The 19,761-nt window shown below is 43.0% G+C and overlaps 1 protein-coding gene across 1 annotated transcript in view; it reads right to left on the reverse strand.

Moving 5' to 3' along the window:
• The window catches only part of LOC101532403 (beta-galactosidase-1-like protein 3), a 49,273-nt gene extending 46,012 nt beyond the window's left edge, over positions 1-3,261 (reverse strand). Inside the window, exons 1-2 of the mRNA XM_058662336.1 lie at positions 3,077-3,261; positions 2,680-2,892 (exon numbers count right to left, since the gene is read on the reverse strand). Coding sequence (XP_058518319.1) covers positions 2,680-2,892; positions 3,077-3,261 — 398 coding nt within the window. The remainder of the gene's footprint in view (positions 1-2,679; positions 2,893-3,076) is intronic.
• Positions 3,262-19,761: the final 16,500 nt, after the last annotated feature.

Consider the following 19,761-nt stretch of genomic DNA (forward strand, 5'->3'; position numbering starts at 1 on the left):
ATAATCCAATTTAAAACTGAATAGGGGCCAGGGTCGTGATACAGTGGGTTAAGTCACTGCCTGCAGCACCAGCACTGAAAATGGGCCCCTACTGGAGTCCTAGCTACTCCACTTCTCATCTAGCTCCCAACAGATGTACTTAGGAAAGCAGCAGAAGATGACCCAAATGTTTGGGTCCTTGTCAGCCCTGAGAGTGACCTGGATGAAATTCTAGGCTTCTGTCCTCATCCTGGCGTGGCCTTTGCCTTTGTGACCATTTGGGGAGTGAAACAGCAAATGAAGTATCTCTCTTTGTCTCTCCCTTCCTTGGAACCTGCCTTTCAAATAAATAAATACTTTTAAATGCACATTAAATAGGGATGTTTTTAAAAAGAAGGTACATAGCTGGTCAACAGGTTAACACAATGTTCAATATGCCTAGTCAAGAAGATCAAAAAACAAGCAAGAACATACATATTCCAAATAGACAAAGTATGAACAAGCAATTCTAAAAATAATTAATAATGTCAAAAAATACATGAAAACGGCTCAATATCCTAATGGCTTAAGTCCTCGCCTTGAACGTACCAGGATCCCATATGGGTGCCGGTTCTAATCCTGGCAGCTCCACTTTCCATCCAGCTCCCAGCTTGTGGCCTGGGAAGGCAGTCGAGGACGGCCCAAAGCCTTGGGACCCTGCACCCACGTGGGAGACCCGGAAAAGGCTCCTGACTCCTGGCTCCTGGCTTCAGCAGATTGGCTCAGCTCCAGCCATTGTGGCCACTTGGGGAGTGAACCATCGGACAGAAGATCTTCTCTGTCTCTCCTTCTCTCTGTATATCTGTCTTTCCAATAAAAATAAATAAATCTTTAAAAAAAGATTTTTCTGATGGCTAGTATGTTAGCAACAGAGCTTCACTGCTCATAGCTTCTTCACGTTGTGCCTGGTGTGTATCTGCCTTCTGATCCATGCACATGCAGCAACCCTGTCCCTCCTAATTTCAGTCTCACACAGTCAGGCCACACTGTACAGATGTGGGTTTTGTTTCTAACTCCACACAGCTGTGCTGCACTGTGAAGCAGACATCTGGCACTCTCCTTCGTGAGCTCATGAACCCCCAGCCCTCCTTTTCTTCTGCAAGTGGGAATTGCACTGCTCATGTCTCAGAACAGTTAGGAAAGCAACATGATGTGAGAATATACTTGCAACATGCCTGAGAATCAGCCTTCTCCTCCTTCAAAGCACATCAGCTCTGTCTCACAAACCATGTCAACACATGTCAACTAACACATCAATCCTGGTGACAGGCCCTGGCTCCCCCTTGTTTTGGCCACACACTCATGCATGCCAGGAACATACTAGTTAAAATGCCTGGCGTGGTGACAGAAACTTTACAGAGATCATAGTAAGCTTCCCTCCCCCTCTAGCCACCATGACAATCCTTACAAACCAACTGGTATAGTCAGGGACACTGGGGACATGATGTGATGGTAAGAAAGGCAGAGGCTGGGCAGGTGGCCAAGCCTGCCAAACCCTCAATGCGTTCAGCTATGACAGAGCTCACTCCCTATAGGCCCTGCTGCTCCACTGAAGCTAAATTGCCCTCTGCTTTTTAAAGTTCTCTTTCTGATACTGCTGTCAATAGTTTACATGGCCCTTTGAGCAAATAAACACTGATTCAGCAAGATGTATTCATCTGTAACAGTGTGTTCATCTGTAGGCAAACCTTGAGAAGACAAGGAGATTTCACAAAGCTTGAGGAAAGCAAAGTTAAAGTAGGAGTTTGTTTTAGTGCAAAGAATGTTGAAACCCATGCACATGGGAGAGGGACTCAAAAAGTTTATGGAACATAGCTATTCTGAAAACCTATACAGGGCTTTCTTGAAGTTTTTATTTCAATGTAAAGTTAACTTTGGGGCCCAGCTCAATGGCTTAGTGGATAAATCCTCGCCTTGAACAAGCCGGGATCCCAAATGGGTGCTGGTTTGTGTCCTGGCTGCTCCGCTTTCCATCGGCTCCCTACTTGTGACCTGGAAAAGCAGTGGAGGATGGCCCAAAACCTTGGGACCCTGCACCTTTATGGGAGACCAAGAAGAAGCTCTTGGCTCCTGGCTCCTGGCTTTGGAACACTTTAGCCCTGAAAAGTGAACTAGTGGAAGAAAGATCTTTCTTTCTGTCTCTCCTCCTCTCTGTAAATCTGACTTTCCAACAAAAATAAGTAATCCTTTTTTTTAAAATAGATTTTTATTTTATTCTGCACATACTTAGTGGAGAACCACACATTTGATGCCATTAAACTAAATGCACCTAAGGGAACTGAGAACTCATTTTACACAGAGAAATTCCTAAGGAAATCACACTCTGCAAAAGATCAGGCAACACGCACACTGGAAGAAAACTGTGCATGGATTCCAATCTTTTTTGCATCAAAACTATAGATCTTTCAATTTTTCAGTTTTACACAATCCTATTGTATTACCCCTATTTATCTCATATTCCCTCTCCCCAAAATCCTTAATCATAGAGGAAACATAGGTGACCGTTGAGTGCCTGAGCATGCCAGACACTGGCAGGAAGCCTAGGCAGAAGGAAGGTCCTCACTCTGGGTCCCAAACAGAGTCAAGACTCATAGTCAGGCTGCAGCTCCAGGTGCTAGCTCCCCAAGGGTCCCGAGGTGAGGGGGCTGGGGCTGTACTCACGTGGTGACAGTGTTGAAGCCACAGGCCTTCAGCTTCAGCAAGCGGTCCCTCCAGTACTCTCTGGGAACCCGGAAGTAGTGGATGGAGCCACCGAAGATATGAAACTTGTGACCATCCAGGGTGAAGTGTGCGTGACCTGTGCTTGGGTTTTCAGTGCCAAGGCCCACAGATCGGTTCTTCAGGTCCAGGGGGCTCAAATGAGGCCAGTTATATCTGCAGAGGGGATGGAGGGGGAGATCAGAAAGGGACCAAGAATGGGAAAGAGCGGGGACTGCTGAGCCCCCAGGGAAATGCGCTTCTGCTGAACAGGACACGATTTGCACCTGCCTATGTACATCATTTTCTCCAGGAAGAGACAGCATACCGCCTCTCGCGCCCCCCCCCCGCCCCCGCAAACCTGGCATGAGTGGCAGGAGATGACGGTGTTGTTTGGGACGGGAGATTCCCTCTCAGTTTCGGGCGGGGAGCGAGTCCTGCTGAGATCAGTGGCAGGAAAATGATGGCCCAGGTTCTTCTCCAGGAGAACCACAGGCTGTCAGGAGATAGAGACACAGGAACAGGGAGCTTATCAGCCTCCTCCATCGAATTCTTATCCTGCTCTGCAGAGAAGGGAGTCACAAACTGACCCTCTGGTGAAAAGTACTGTCTTAGGGGACATTAACAGAGGAGGCTGGGCTCCACCCACTCCATAAGGCATCCCATCCCTGGAATGTGCCCCAGTTTTTTTCCATCTGAACCTGAGCTTCAGAATATCCTGGAACATGATGGAGCTGGACACCTGCAGAAGATCCAGGACTGACAGAGGAGGAGAAAAGGCCCTGTGCATCCCCTCAGGGTCAGTAAGAGCACATTGTCCTGAGGAGGAGGAGGAGCCTGGATTTCTTCCACAGTGGAGTCCAAAGTCTACAGAAGAGCTGGCTCACAGAGATGAGGAGCCGACTCCAGCAGGGCTGAGGGCCCCCAGAACTACCCAATGTCTCACACAATGAAGATGAACTCCCACCCGCAGAACCTGAGGATAGTTAGGAAGCACCCAGGAGAGCACACAGGGACCCAAGGGATCCAGGTGGGGCACGAGGTAGGGCAGCACCTGCCAGGGCCCCTGGAGGAGTCTGTTACCTGAAGCAGGACCAAGTGCTCATGGCGCTGAGACCAGGAAGCCCGCGTAGCGTGCTGCTCCAGCTCCTGTTCAGCAATCTCAAACTCAGCACCGGGATCCGGATTCCACAGGGCAAGGCAGGCTCACCGGTGTGCTCTGTAGAGAGAGAAACGCTTGAGCAGAAGCTGAGGGCAGGTTTTCAAAACCAGCTAGTAGCAACGCTGCAGTCTGTCAGCACCCTCCACTGTGCAGAGCCTGAGATCTGGGAACCTCCTGCGGCCCCAAGTGGGAGCTTTCCAGCTGCGGACCTACCCAGCACAGAGCTCCGGACTGTGTGTGCTCTCAGGAATGGAGGTGCCCTTCAGCCCTGGGAACCTTGTGTTATCAGTTCCAGTCATGCACTGTGGAAGTGCACGGCCAGCAGGCAGGGAACACATCAGTGAGTGGGAGGAAAAGGGAGAGAGAACTCTGCCTTCCTGTACTTGACAGAGCAAGAAGTCCTGATATCTCTGGTTCCCATTATGTTCAGAAACAGAGCTTCTGATCAGAAAAGAATGAGTCTTTCTCAACGGGCAAATCAAATGCTTCCTTAAAGCTCCACAAAGTATAGACAAAGTGAAGGAGGATGAAGGCTGCACTGAAGGGTGCCACGTTTCCAAACTGAGTCATGACAGGAATGAGAGTCGCCTTGGGAATAGTTTAGAAGTAGCTACAAAGCACAGGACGTGTCAGGACTGCTTTGGAATTCTTGAAGTATAAGGTAGCAGGGGCCAGGCAGAAGGAAAGTTCAGGATAGCCGTGACTGTGGATGCAGTACCGTGTTGCTCCGTATCTTTCCAGATGTCAATGTGGTGGAGGGAGACCATTAAACAATCTCAAAGAGAAACCAAGTGGTATTTTGGTTTTTGCAGATTGCTTGATGCAACATGGAGGCTAAATGGGAAATAAATCATCTCCTAGGCCTGGCGACCCCAGAATGAAGGGAGTGGTATGATCTGTGATTGAAATAAGAAACAAGAGCAGCATACAGGCTCAGGGGAGACTAGTGCGGTGAAAGGGGTAGCTCTTGAAAACTGTGTGAGATTAGTGGCCCAGAGACCACCCTGCTTCACACTACACAGCAGTATTGAGAGCGAGGAGACATGATGGGCCCAACTTCAGAAATACTGGAGTTAAGATCTCTAGGCCCATGAAAGAAACCTTTTAATGTTTTCCCTTGAATGCCCTTACTTCTCCTCCACCATACAAAATCAGTTGTCATTTCTCCTTCTTTCCCACTTTAATGTGTGTGTTTTCCTCTCTGAGCAATAAGCTCCCCAAAATGTTTGCAGATGGTTTATATCAACTTCATTTGCAGTGTCAGCAATGCATCATTGTGACCATTCTGATTTTCTCTATGAGTTGGCTTTATAGTCTTTATAGTCTCATCACATACTTTTGTCAATATTTTTTAACTATTCCAGGACTTCTGTCTAGCCATATAAAATTTAGATTAATTTCTGTCTCAACCAGAATACAGAAATTTGACACCAGATTATTGAACTTCAGTTTTATTTTCCTTTGAAATATTTGAAATGTTATTATATTTTTGTTAGTATGTTTACTGTTGGTCTATAAATATGTAAAGAGTTTCTTGTTCTGACTTAAAGCCCGTGAACGTGGTAAACGCGCTTATTATTTTCAGGAGGTAGTAGATTTCTTGTTCTTTTTTCTACATAGATAATCTTGGGGCCTGAAAGGACAAATATCATACGTTCTCTCTGATCGAAGAAAAACTTCATGTAAAATAAAAGAACAATAGACATATAAGTAAGCATGCATCTTAGGAATTGTATAACACAGACTATCATTCTGAGCTTTGAAGCTCCAAAGCAGTGTGCATCTCTATCTCCAAAGCAAAGATGGACTCCCAATGAACTGCTCAACGTATCTTGACAATAGAATGCTGGATTCTCTGCCATTGTCCATAGCTACAATGTCAGGATATATAAGATAGGGAAAATCAGTGAGGGGAAATTCTGAAGCCCATGGAACTGTATCAAAAATAAATATTTTTTAAATAGAAGTAAACTTCTTTAGATATTTACAGGCTATAGAAGAGAGAGATCGAGAGACTGGGGTTATTGTCTTTACATGCTAGCACTATAATTATAGCTTATGCACCAAACAAAATATAAAAGTGAATTTATAGAGAAAAGAAACAAGATATGATGATCACCTCAACAGTGCACGAGTCCCTATTAGAGCAGGAGTCAGCATCAAACGAGCCCTCAGTGCTCTAATGACTGGAGTAGTTAATTGGTTGCCTTTTTTGTGACTCATGCAACAATTACACAGTTGGATTTTGGATTTGGGTTTGGGTTTTGATTTTGGTTTAGTGGTGGGTTTTTTTGTTGTTTGGTTGATTAGCTCAACTGCACTTGGAACTTTTGGCTCCTCAAGCTCTGGTTCCATTGGGGAAGATGCAGCTAGCTCTGAAAGTCCAGGAGACACCCTGAACCTTCTTATTCTTTGGAAACCAGCACATACATACATCATGCAGGGTGTTTCATAATAACTATAGACTCTCCAGTCAGCTGGGCTTCAGGTCAAAGGGATTTGGAGTGGAACAGATGCTGAGCTTCTCATAGCTCACCACAGAGACAGAAATTCTCACACACAGAAACAGAGTCCTTTTCCAAAGGGAATGCTCCTTCTGCAGGGATCGGCACAACCATCTTAGCAGTTAATCTGCCAGTCCTAGTGTTGTAGAACAGCAGCTGAAGTCCTCACCTTGCAAGTTATCAGAGGCAATTTGGTGGAAAAAAAGGAGGACAAAAGGAAGAAGGTCAGGAAGTGGGGGACAAGAGACAGGATTAGCTACATGCTGGCCTCCAGCCGGGTGATCCAGATTGCCTTGCAATCTCACTTGAGTTTCTCAAGGCCAGTTTCTGCGATTCTTGAGCAAATATTATTGATCTGTTACCTTAAACATAAATCTGGTTAGTCACAAAGTCGTCAGCTGAAGTAATTGCTTCTACCACGGAGAATGAAAGCAAGGACCTAATCTGTTACCTCCATAATTGTTCTAAGATGTTTCTCCTTAATCATAAGATGTTTCTCCCTAATCATAAGGTGAATTTACAGCTTAGCTTGAGGAGTGAAAAAGTTAAGACAAAGACCAAGTTGTTTGGTTTTTGACAACCTTGAGCAACAATAGTGGACTGTATTCCACTGAGGCCTTAGGCTACAGCACACAAGGGCACCTGTCACTTTTTATTATATTAAGCCTGAAAAAATAGCCCAATGTTGTTTGCTGTCAGCAAATATTTCAATATTTCATGTTACATTGTGTTCCCAAAAAGTCTCCGCATTCTATCATCACCAAAGCAAATGTTTCAATATGTTATCTTATTTGTGTAATAGAGCAAGTTTGAACTTGTTCTGCAGTTACAGGTTTGTTATTTATTTATTTATTTATTTTTTACTATTTATTGTGTGTCAGCTACTTCGTAAGACAATAAGAGAGCAGCAATAAGATATGGCATAGGTTTTCCAACAGCAACTAAAAGTCCTCACCTTGCATGTACTGGGATCCCATATGAGTGCCAGTTCTAATCCCGGTAGCCCCACTTCCCACCCACCTCCTTGCTTGTGGCTTTGGAAAGCAGTCAAGGACAGCCCAAAGCATTGGGAGACCCAGAAGAATCTCTAGGCTCCTGGCTTCGGATTGGCTCATCTCTGGCCATTGCAGCCACTCGGGGAGTGAGTCAGCAGAAGGAAGATCTTCCTCTCTGTGTCTCCTCCTCTCTGTATAACTGACTTTTCAATAGAAATAAATAAATATTTTTAAAAAGAAAATTAAATACTTGCCATGCTTTCTTAAACATAATTAGATTATATTTAAGACACAGTAATGACGTATTGCTTTCTTTATTCAAAAATGTGTTTCCTCAGTGAAGCTGTATTCTGGTCTCTGAAAATCAAAGATTAATGAGAACCTATTATTTCTCTCCAAGCTGAAGTCTGAGGTCAGACCACAGAAACAGAACACAAAGTGATCTTCAAAAAGTTCATGTAAAATACATATTATGAAAAATTATACATAGATTTCAAGAAAGTATGCTTAAAATGAACCTTTTGTTAAGAAAAAAAAGCATTTTTTTAATGCAGCATGACAGGGAGGAAAAGAGAGAAAGAAAGAAGTGTCTTCTATCTACTGGTTCACTCTCCAGAGAGCCACAACATCTAAGTCTGAACCAGGTTAAATCCAGAAGCCAGAAACTCCAACCCAGGCTGGTTCCAGGTTCTAGGGCCATTTTTCACCTCCCTCCCCAGCAAGTTAGCAGAGTTGAATTGCAAGAAGAACAGATAAGACTCAAAACCATCTTTCAATTCAATCATTCCTACACACTTTGTGGATTTTCTAACGAAGAGTGTATACCTTAGGTAATAAAAGGTACAAGAACAGTGCAAGGAATATAAAACAGTTCAGTGTTTGAGCTTGTTATCAGAGGATATTCCAGGTAAAATTATTCACACCATTGTGTTTGGAGGGACCCACACCTACACTCGATCAATCAAAGCTGTGAGAAACTAATTTAAGTCAGATCTTAAACATGCAGTATATGAAGACCTGGTGCTACAACAGGAAAGGCCTTGCTGAACCCTCCTGGACGCACCCCCACAACCCTTATTATACATGCCCTTGCAAGCTGCTTCTCACAAAGGCTACTCTTGAGAAAAGTAAACCTTCCCTGTTTCTCCTTTCTCCTCCTGCCAAAAAGCTTTCCTCTGAGCAACTTCTACACAAACGCTATTATTTGACACCACTCCTTATTGAAATTGGTGAACCCAAACGCAACTGGAAATGAAGCAATTGGCAACAGCAGCTTGTCCATGGCTTGTTCTATCTTGTCCATATGGGATGCTTGATGTGACACCTAGCATTCCTGAGTTGCTTATTCAGAAGTCCAAGGGGTGAAAATGACCAACTGAACCACTTTCTATCTAACACCTGATGAAATCAAGGGGTGAGTTAATTGAGACCGCTTCATAACAAATCTCTAAGGCATGCTAAAAATGAAAGCCAGAGAGGAACTACACTATCAGGAGAGAATCAACAATTAAACAGGGTCAGACTTTTCCCAGGACAGTGGGAAACATATCAGGTCCACTCTAGGATTAAGGATTGCAAAAGAAGCACCCCAGGAAATGCTCAGGCTTGGTTTTCTGGGTTATTTGACCGTGTTCATCCTAATCTCATAAGTTTGACACCATTCAAGTTTAGAGATCTCTTCCGGGAACAGCTAGAAAATAATAGAAAATATTATCATTTGTGGAATTATGTCTGAAACTTAATTTTTCTGCATCTGTGCTTTCCTTCGTGGTGTGTGAGATTTACCACTTTTCTATGTCTGTACAGTTGGAAAAAGATCCTTACTTCCTGTGTACTGGGTCACCATTGCTGAGCTCTGGAAAACTCCCTCTGTGAGGGGAGGAAGAAAGCATGCAACAGTAGAATCAGTCCCAGTGATGGCCGCAAGTGGGAACACCAAGGAACGCCTCCTTGCTGAGACTAAGCCAGTCTTAGACAAAAATTCTTGGAGCCCTACAAACCAGGAACTTCAGGCAGTTTGAAGCACCTTCTGGAGAAAGCTCCAGAGACTGGCTATCATTCCTGGGATGAACCCTTCTAAGTTGGTGGAGACTGACTTCACAGTGCTGGACAACTGAAACGGGACAGGTGGTTTACTGGCCACAGCTATTTAGCCTCCTCCAGCTAAGGGGAGACAAGGGAAACTGCATCACATGAGTAACCCTCATCCCCAATGCCCAACCAAAACTAGGCCACCTGCCACATGAGAGCCTAACCAAGGTGCATTCTACAAAATGAGGAGACCCTTCATATGGGAGTATCCAAGTCAGCAAGGGTTTTCCCTATTCCTTTAAGTTACCCTTGATAGAGGGAGATGGAAGGAGCCAGGGCTCCCCACTTGGCTCTTTATGAAGTCCAAATCTACCCCCCTCCCCCGCAGGACTCCCTGGCTACCCTGGAGATAGAAATGATGAAAGGCAAGTTTTTGTTTGATGCTGGAGGCAAATACAGTAAATTGATCACTAAAATAGATTGTCTTTAAAAGTGAGCATAGGAGCTGGTACATTGGCTCAACTGGCTAATCCTCTACCTCCAAGTGCAGACATCCCCAACTGTTCCACGTCCCATCCAACTCCTTGCTTGTGGCTTGGGAGAGCAGAGCAGAATGGACCAAAGCCTTGAGAGCCAGCACCCCCATTGGAGACACACAAGAAGCCCCTGGCTCCTGGCTTCAGAACAGCTCATCTCCAGCCATTGCAGTCATTTAGGGAGTTAAACAGCAAACTAAAGATCATTCTCTCTGTCTCTCCTTTCTCTAATAATCTGCCTTTCCAACAAAAATGGACAAATAGTTTTTGAAAAGTGAGTATGATGTTTAACAGAGTGCTAGGGAAAGATAAAATGAAGAAATTTCTGGAAGTGTTGACAATAAAATAAGTTTTAAAGCTGTGACTCTCTTGCTCCTTTGTGTCCCCATGTGTCCCATCACAGTCTTGGAAAGATATTGATAACTAATTTGGTGTTACCGTGTATTTAAGCAAGACCAAGTCAAAGTAGAAAGTTCTAAGGAGACAAAAAGGGAATTGTTTCTCTCACAAGGCACATAAACATCCTGAAATCATTCTATCAGATATTTTAGCTTGGGTTAATCCAGATATATGAACCCCAGGTTAGGTTGGACAAGTTGTCAACACTTGACCTGTAAAGATGATACTAAAACAAACTAATCATTGGGCCATAGTTATGAAATGTCACCAGAGACTCGAAGCAAGAGCTAGAATCTTACAGTCTTAATGAGCCTCCTTATAAATTAACCAGACCACGTATAGGTCCCACGACATCTTTATGTGACCTATTAAGAGACCTGGATTTAATGAGTGTATATTTATATAGGACCTTATGGGCATGAATGAAGCAGATCGGCATATTCACCATCGCATAGAACCCAATTCTTATGTTCTGTGGGCCAGTTCGCCAGAGGATACAATAACATCTTAGATGTAGAAGATGCATTTGTTCACATCCCTTTAGGTCTGAGTCCCAAGAATTATTTGCTTTTGAGTAAGGCTCCAGTGGGGAATTTCAACTAGTGAGGAATTTCAACCTTGATGGACCACAGTAAAGAGTCTAAAACTCCACCAAGCCTGTGACTAGAGTAGATTAGAACGCTGATTGTGCAGATACTGTTGAGGTGCAGGAAGGGAAGGAGGGTTGTGGGCGCGTGTAGCACACAGCAAGGACAGTGAGCTTGTCTTCTTGGAGCTGTGCCTCTGGAAGGCATGGAATCTGTTCCCTTTACAGCACTAAAAATTTTAAAAGGCTAAAAAAAAAAGCATGACGAAGAAGATTTTTTTAAAAAAAGATATAATTTGGAGGAAAATTCTGAGCAGCAAGTTGGGAGGGCTTAAAGAAGAAAACAGTTGTATGGTGTGTGGTAACGCTCCTCCCTCTGACAGTCGAAGGAGGCCTTTGTTAACACTTATCTGGCAGAAAGCAGAAAGCATAATCCAAAAAAGGAAGCCATCAAGTTCCAGGCTCTAAGCTTTCTCAAGGCTAACAAAGCCTGCGGAGACTAAATGGACAGTCTTGGCTCCAGCTAACACCAGCAGAACAATGTCAGGCATCTCTGGGACGCCTGGCTCCTGCTCTGCGGATAACTGAGAGTGAGACAGCATTCGGGGAGGGACATTTTCAAAAAAAATGTATCTTTAAAAAAATGGCAGAGAATGGGCAGGTTATAAAATATCTATTTTGATAGAAAAGAAAAAACAGTTACAGAGACAGAAAGTAGATAACTAACTCCTAGGAAGTGCAGGGAGGACAAACAGGGAGTGCCCACAAAGGAGTGACCACTGTCTTCCTAAAGTGACAGAAATGTTCCACAGGGAGGCTGTCAATAACGATTGTACAATGCTGTGACTATTCCAAACTTACCCAATTTTACTCTAAATGCATTAACTTTGTCAAATGTATTTTAGCTCAATAAGGTTGTCATTAAAGAAGAAGAAGAAAAGAAACGGGCCTGCCATTTCTTTCTTTCTTTTTCTTAAATTTTAGTTCCCACATTTATGTCTCAGTTAATTCACTTAGCACATTACAGCCTCCAGTTCAGTCCATTTTGCTGTAAACCAAAATTCATTGTTTTCATAATTGAATAAAGTTTCACTGTGCATATATACTACAGCCTATTCATCTGTTCATCTGACAGTGGACACCTTGGTGGATCTAATCTCTTGCCTGTTGTGAACCGTGCATGATGAAATAGGTATTTAAGCCATGAGTTCATGTCTGTTGGGAATGACCCATTAATGGGAGCACTGCATCATTTAGTGGGTCGATTTCTAGGGGTTTTTTCTTTTTTTATTTTCCATACTGTTTTCTATAGTGCCTATAATAATTTATATTCTCACCAACGGTACAGAAGATCAGTATATAATATTTGACTTTTTATATAAACAAAAAAATATTATAAACAAAAATCTTAAAGACTATTTTACTTCTGTTAGGTGATATTAATAGGTGAATTTTTTCATACTGGTTAATAAAACATGTCAACATTTTGAAGATCTGCATAATTCAATGAAACAAAGGACACTGGTGCAAAATTGTACCTCAGTAAGAGATATGTGCTATATTAGGCCAAGAAGCTTGTCTATATGACTTGAATTCCAGGCTTTAACCCTTAACAAACTATTCAAAAAAGTTTAGGCATTAAAGATGAATCATCCACACTAATAGTCACAAAAGATTACTAAGATTTCTGCTTTCCCCAGTTTCGTTTTTGTGTGAAACCAGTTTATTAATTTATGCATTCATTGATTGATTGACCGATTGATTTAGAAGTCAAAGTGACAGAGACAGAAGCAGAAGCCAAAAGGAGAGAGGAGAGAGATCTTACACTCTGGTTCACTCCCCAAATAACTACAGTACCCTCGGGGCCATACCCCCATGACAAGCGAGCACTGAGGGACTGGGACTGTCTTCCGCTGCCTTCCCAGGTGTATTAACAGGGAGTGGAGCAGCCAAAATGCAAATCAATGTCACAAGCAGTGGCTTAATGTTGTTTGTCACAACACTGGCATGTGGCCAGATATCCTTCAACATTTTGAAATTGGAGTATTGAAAATACCTTTTTTCAGTTACCTGTTTGGCTCACTTCTACACCAACTTTGGATTTTTGTTGAAGTTACATCCTAAAGTGTTAATGAATAAACATTTTTAAATATTAAAATGAAAAATCATTCCATAACCAAATGCATGTTAAATTACATTTCAACTGAGATCCACCTTTTTGTTGTTGTTATTCATTGCTGGCTTGGACTGTCTACAAGAAAAGGAAAATAAGGCATTTCTATTAATAATAAATTACTAATAACTGAGCCCAGTGCCTTGGCTCAATGGCTGGATCGTTGCCTTGCATGAGCCGGGATCTTATAGGTGCCAGTTTGTGTCCCAGATACTCCACTTTCCATCCAGCTCCCTGCTTGTGGCCTGGGAAAGCAGTAGAGGACAGCCCAAAACCTTGGGACTCCACACCCTCGTGGGAGACCCATAACAAGCTCCTGGCTCCTGGATTCAGATCAGCTCAGCTCCAGCCATTGCAGCCACTTGATGAGTGAACGAGCAGATGGAAAATCTCTCTGTCTCTCCTCTCTATAAATCTGCTTTCCAATAAAAATAAGTAAATCTTTAAAATTTACTAATAATCACTGTTTTGATTAAGTTGACATTATTTTACTTCTATTAGAATTTTTCCTTAAATAACATTGAATATTAAAGCAGTTATGAGAATTTAGTTGGCTTTCATTCATGATACTAATGATATTTGCAAAAATATGGAACCATTATATGCTTCCCATTAGACTTTTTAAATAAGCTTTATTTTCTTTACTAACAGATCCTGGGATAATTATCATTGTTTTGAACAAATATGTATTCTTAAGAATATATTTATTTTAAAGATGTATTTATTGTTTGACAGAGTTACAGGGAGAGAAGTGACACAGAGAAAGAGAGAGAGAGGAAAAGATCTTCCATCTGCTTTTACACTCCACAAATGGCAACAATGGCCAAGGCGGGGGAAGATAAAGTCAGGAGCCAGAAGTTTCATCTGGGTCTCCCACATGCGTGCAGAGGTGTAAGCACTTGGAGCATCTTCCACTGGTTTCCCGGACGCACCATGAGGATACTGCTGAAATAGAATATATACAGGATGCTGGCATAGCAGGCTACAGCTTCATTCACTACACCACAATGTCAACCCAGAATATATTTTTAATTTTAAATACAAGCTGATCCTTTGTAATGTGTTTTTTTCAGTAGCATATTTATCCTTCATTTTCTTTTTTCCCCCTTTTATAGTATTATTATCATTTCATGATACAGTTCCATAAGTCCTGGGATTTCCTTCACTCCCTCCTAAATCCCCTCCTACTGAGTTCCCCTGTGTCAGTACAACAGCATAGCTCCTAATAAATAGTCATAACTCCATCACTGCGGGCATGGACAATGGCAGAGAGTCCAGTGTCCCATTGTCAAGACACATGCAACAGTTGAACTGGGACTTTATCCCCGATTCAGAAGTAGAGATGCACACTGCACTGTATCCTCACATCTGAACATGACGGTCTCCCTTACACAGTCACCATATATGCCCCCCAGGTGAAAAGTCACAAAACAAAATCAACAACAGGAAGAAAAATAGAAATTTACAATGCCATGAAGTTAAATAACATGCTGCTAGATATGATAGTCTCCACTGCACAGTTACTATACATCCCCTTAAATGAAAAGCCATGAACAAAACCAACAACAGGAAGAAAAAAAGAAATTTACAATGCCATGAAGTTAAATAACATGCTACTGAATGACATGTGTCACTGAAGAAATGAAAATCAAAACCCTTTTTTTAAAAAATGATGCTACTGTATGATCTATGAGTCAGTGCGGAATTTTTTTTTAAGATTTTATTATTATTGGAAAGCCGGATATACAGAGAGGAAGATCTTCCATCCGATGTTTCACTCCCCAAGTGAGCCGCAACGGGCCGATGCGCGCTGATCCGATGCCAGGAACCAGGAACATCTTCCGGGTCTTTCGCGCGGGTGTCAGTGAGGAATTTAATACGAAAAAAATTGTTTTGGAGAAATGAAAATAAAAGCAAAAACATAAAAATTCATGAAGTATAGTTTCTGCTGCTCTTTGTTAGTGAGAACTATCTTCTGTGGGCAAGAAATATATGGGCTTGTTTTTTTAAACCAGTCTACTAATCTATGATATTTGGTTGATGAGTTTAAGCCATTTACATTCAGGGTTAATATAAATAGGTGGTAATTTGGTCCTGTCATTCAGCCATGATTTATTCATTGATTTAGTCTTCTTTATTATTTTTTTAAAGATTTATTTATGTCAGGAGCCGTGCACTATAGCCACACTGAAGCCATTTTGAATATAGACCTATGGGACAGTGGAAAACCCCGGTTGGCTAGATGCTTGGGAAAAAAGTCATGAAACTAATCACACGCTTAGCTTCAATTGTTCCTAGCAACTGTTTCAGAATGTGATTGATGCTGTACTTACCGACATCTTGTTACTGATTACCTACGCTACTGTCGATATGTTGGTTACTATTGTTGATATGGTGGCTGCTCAAGAACAATCGGTCTTGAGACCATGGCTTGCGTCCCAGCTTCTCTTTCCCTGAGCCTTAGTTACTGAAGAATATAAAAACCCTCAGTTGAAATCAATAAACTGACAGCTTGATCAGACCTACTGTCTTGCTGTCCATTCTTTGTGTCTCTTGTCCCTTCATTCTCTCCTAGGTGGCTGCGACCCCGTTGACTGTCCTGCTGGACAGGACATATTTATTTTTATTGGAAATTCAGAATCACAGAGAAGGAGAGCCAGAGAGAGAAAAATTGTCTGCTGGTTCACTCCCCAAGTGGCCACAGCTGCTGGATCCAAGCTGCTCCAAAGCAAGGAGGCGGGAGCTTGCTCAAGGTCCCCTACTCAGGTGCAAGATCCCAATGACTTGGCCATTCTCCCAGGCCACAAGCAGGGAGCTGGATGGGAAGTGGAGCAGCTGGTCAGAAACTTGGGATCCCTGTGTGTTCAGGTGAGGATTTGGCCATACCAGGCCCACACATGCACTGTTTCTTGTAATGAGATGCTCTATGCCAGCCACAACACCAAATGAACCTCTTTCCTTCACAAATTGAAATTTTAAATGGGTTCACTGTTTCTCTCATGAGCTTAATTAAAGCAGAACAACCTCAGACAACCAGATAAAATACACACTTTGAATTGAATGGACTCTCACTGCAATAAGATATATAGCTTGCCTCAGACAGAGGAACACCACAGCAGCTAGTTCCATATCCTTGAGAGCCTGCTTTTGGTAACTGATACACAGTGGAGTAGGATGTGTCGTCCAGGGACTAACTAACTGCTAACAGTGACTATGTAGGGTCGTGCTCTGAGGATTTGGTCTCCCATGTTTCTCTATTGGGTCTGTTCTGTAGCCTCTTTTGAACCAGGATGCCGCCCAGTCAGTATCAACGAGTCAAGAACTGGCTCGGTTATCGGCTGGACTTGAGGAGGTGGAAGGCCTGGAACTGGCTGCTGTCACTTGCCCTGGGAAGTGAGATAAAGGTAGCATCAACAGAACAACAAGTCCACAGAACTTAAAAGTCTTCCAGAACCCAGAGTTGATTCATTTTGTCCTTTATGTTTCTCAAAAACAGCCAAAATTTGAATTTTTTATTTCAAGTGAGAGAAAGAGAAAGATACTCCAGAAACCAGGAAAGGTTTTAATGGATTGCAAGTCCACTTGCTTTGCTAACCAATTTGTGTTCTGCTGGCTGGAAAGGTAGGAACTAACTGTATGAACTGAAATCTTTCCTCTGTGTGCCACAGCATGGAGTTAGTTCTCTGTGGATCCCCAACTCCTTCAGTTTGATTTGGTGTACTTTGACACCATAAGCATTTAGTACCACTAATTAGATTTTGAAGGTGGTAGGTGGGAGTATTTAATGAAAATAAAAGAATCCTGAGCCCTACACAGTGGCCTAGCGGTTGAAGTCCTCAACTTGAACACTCTGGGATCCTATATGGGCACCAGTTCTAATCCCGGCAGCTCCACTTCCCATCCATCTCCCTGTTTGTGGCCTGGGAAAGCAATGGAGGACGGCCCAAAGCTTTGGGACCCTGCACCCATGTGGGAGACCTGGAGGAGGCTCCTGGCTCCTGGCTTCAGAACGGCACAGCACTGGCCGCTGGAGTCACTTGGAGAGTGAATCATCAGACGGAAGCTCTTCCTCTCTGTCTTTCCTCCTCTCTGTATATCTGACTTTGCAATAAAAACAATTTTTTTAAAAAAAAAAGGAAATAAGTGAATCTTGCTTGTATGTTTCCTGTGTTTCTAACCCTGTGATAGACCCTGAAGATACAATTAAAAAGAGATGAAGAGTCATGCTGCAACACACTTGCGTAGAGAAACTGCACCTTTCTTACCTTGATGTAGCATTTTCTCAAAATGACTAACCTCTGGTTACCATTGGGAAACCAGCACTGCCAAAGCAGCTACCACCATCAGTTTTCTCTGAGTTTTTCTCCAAACACTTGGGTTAAATGCACATGCTTGGTGAGTCCAAGACTCTTTCTGTTGTCTGGAGGGAAAAGTGTCTTAAAGACATAATTTGCAACATCACCCCACAGCATGCTTGACTGGTGGAGGGTGGTAAAGGAAGCAACAGTTGTGACAAATATAAAGTGACTTTTTATTGGAAAGATAGATATGCAGAGAGAAGCAGAGAAGGAGAGGAAGATCTTCCATCTCCTGTTTCACTCTCCAAGTGGCCACAACAGCTGAAGCTGAATCGATTGGAAGCCAGGAGCCAGGATCTCCCCTCCATCTCCCACATGAATGCAGGCTCCTAAGACTTTGGGCCATTCTTTACTGCTTTCCCAGGCCACAGGCAGAAAGCTGGATGGGAAGTGGAGCTTCCGGGGCATAAACCGGCGCCCATATGAGATCCCTGCAGATTCAAGGCAAGGATTGAGCCACTAAGCTATCATGCCAGGCCCTAAAGTGACTTTATAATTAACCTGTTACACTCATGATCTTTGACTTGATTCACTCTAGAAATTCAGTAATAATATCTGAATTTATCTCAAATTCAGAGAGGGCCCAGTGCGGTAGTCTAGTGGCTAAAGTCATTGCCTTGCATGCCCAGCATCCCATATGGGCACCAGTGTGTGTCTGGTTGCTCCACTTCCATCCAGTTCCCTGCTTGTGTCCTGGGAAAGCAACAGAGGATAACCCAAAGCCTTGAGACACTGCGCCAGCATGGGAGACCCAGAAGAAACTCCTGGCTCCTGACTTCACATCTGCTCAGCTCCAGCCGTTGCAGCCACTTGGGTAGTAAACCAGCAGATAGAAGAGATCTTTCTGCCTGTCTCTCTTTCTCTGTGTGATTCTGACTTTCCAATAAAGATAAATAAACCTTTGCAAAAGAAATAATACTAATAATAAAGTAGTATAGAGAGAAAGATTGTAAGCCATCACTATCACTCAGAAATAGCTTGGTACAAAAAATGGATTCATAGACACACTGTCATCTGGAGAGAGATTTCCCAAATTCCTTCATTTTTGGCTTTTCTTTATTAAGGGTTGATTCAGGAAGTCACAGTTTTCAGCAATTTCCTATAGGGTAGGAAAAGCACATTTCTGACTAGGAGAGATGGGTGTTTTTATTTGGAGTGATTTTTGATGGTCAAGGACATTATGTCAGTGTTTAAAAACATTTGTAGGGTCCCACTGGCGTCCCCTGAGTAGGAAAAGGGGGTGCCGTTAAATACCCTACCAGGCACAGGAAAATCTTCACCCCAAGGTATCTGCTAGCCTTAAAGACCAACAGAAATGAGGCTAAGATGCTGTTGCAGGTGAGCATGTGGTGTGCGGTGCACAGTGAGAGCATCACTGGGGCACCTGCCAAAATGCACACCTTTGGCTTCTGAAGATGAACAGATCCAGTTACAGGTAAGGAGCCTCACAACTGACAATGGCCTCCAGGCAACAGACACACATGGAGGTTTATGGGAAAGGCTGTGCCGTGGGAACCTCCTGACCCTTCTGGCTTCAGGCAATGGTGAGAAGGAAGAAAGGGAGGAAGAGAGTCTGGTTGCCATCTGTGCTGCTTTCGACTGACAGATGAATAGTAGAAGGGGGCAGGAAGGAAAGACCTGAATGTTCTTTGCCCTTCAACCTTCATGGAATGTGGAGGTCTTCAGGATGCAAGAAGCATCTTCATGACCTTGCTCCAGCAATATGTATGTAACTTGCCTGGCCTCAGCTCCACCTCAAGTTTACAGAGTCTCTGAGAACCAGCTGTGTCTTCTGGTTTGCCTTAGTAAGACCCTCAAGGCTGCATCAGGTAATCTCAGTGGTAACCTACGCTTTCAACCCTCTATGAAGCTTGTGAGATAACCCAGAACCTATGTTTACTCCAGACTTAAATAATTGCCTATGATGGCCCTTGCTGTGTCAACATCCATAGGAAAATAGGAGTAGAACAGGGCTTCACAGGGGCTATGAATGAGGTGCCAGAACTTGACAGAGAGATTAGCTTGCTGGAATATTCTTTACAGAAACCAAGTCTCATCCATGAAAGGATAATCAATGGATAAAAATAAACACAGGAAGCAAAAGGAAAACGATTGTTTAAAAGGCCAGTGAAAATGTAAAGCACTGTGATCTTCCTGCCAATTTCTGCATTCACTTTGAGCTTTTTAAAACTTGTATCATTTATTTGATTTCTTGAAAACATCGTTATGTTTTAGGCTTACACTTGTGAAGTAAAGAACGCCAAAGATCTCCAGTCATTTTCTGCAACATTTTGTTTGGTGG

Source organism: Ochotona princeps, chromosome 4 (genome assembly GCF_030435755.1).
Source record: "Ochotona princeps isolate mOchPri1 chromosome 4, mOchPri1.hap1, whole genome shotgun sequence".
Taxonomy (NCBI): domain Eukaryota; kingdom Metazoa; phylum Chordata; class Mammalia; order Lagomorpha; family Ochotonidae; genus Ochotona; species Ochotona princeps.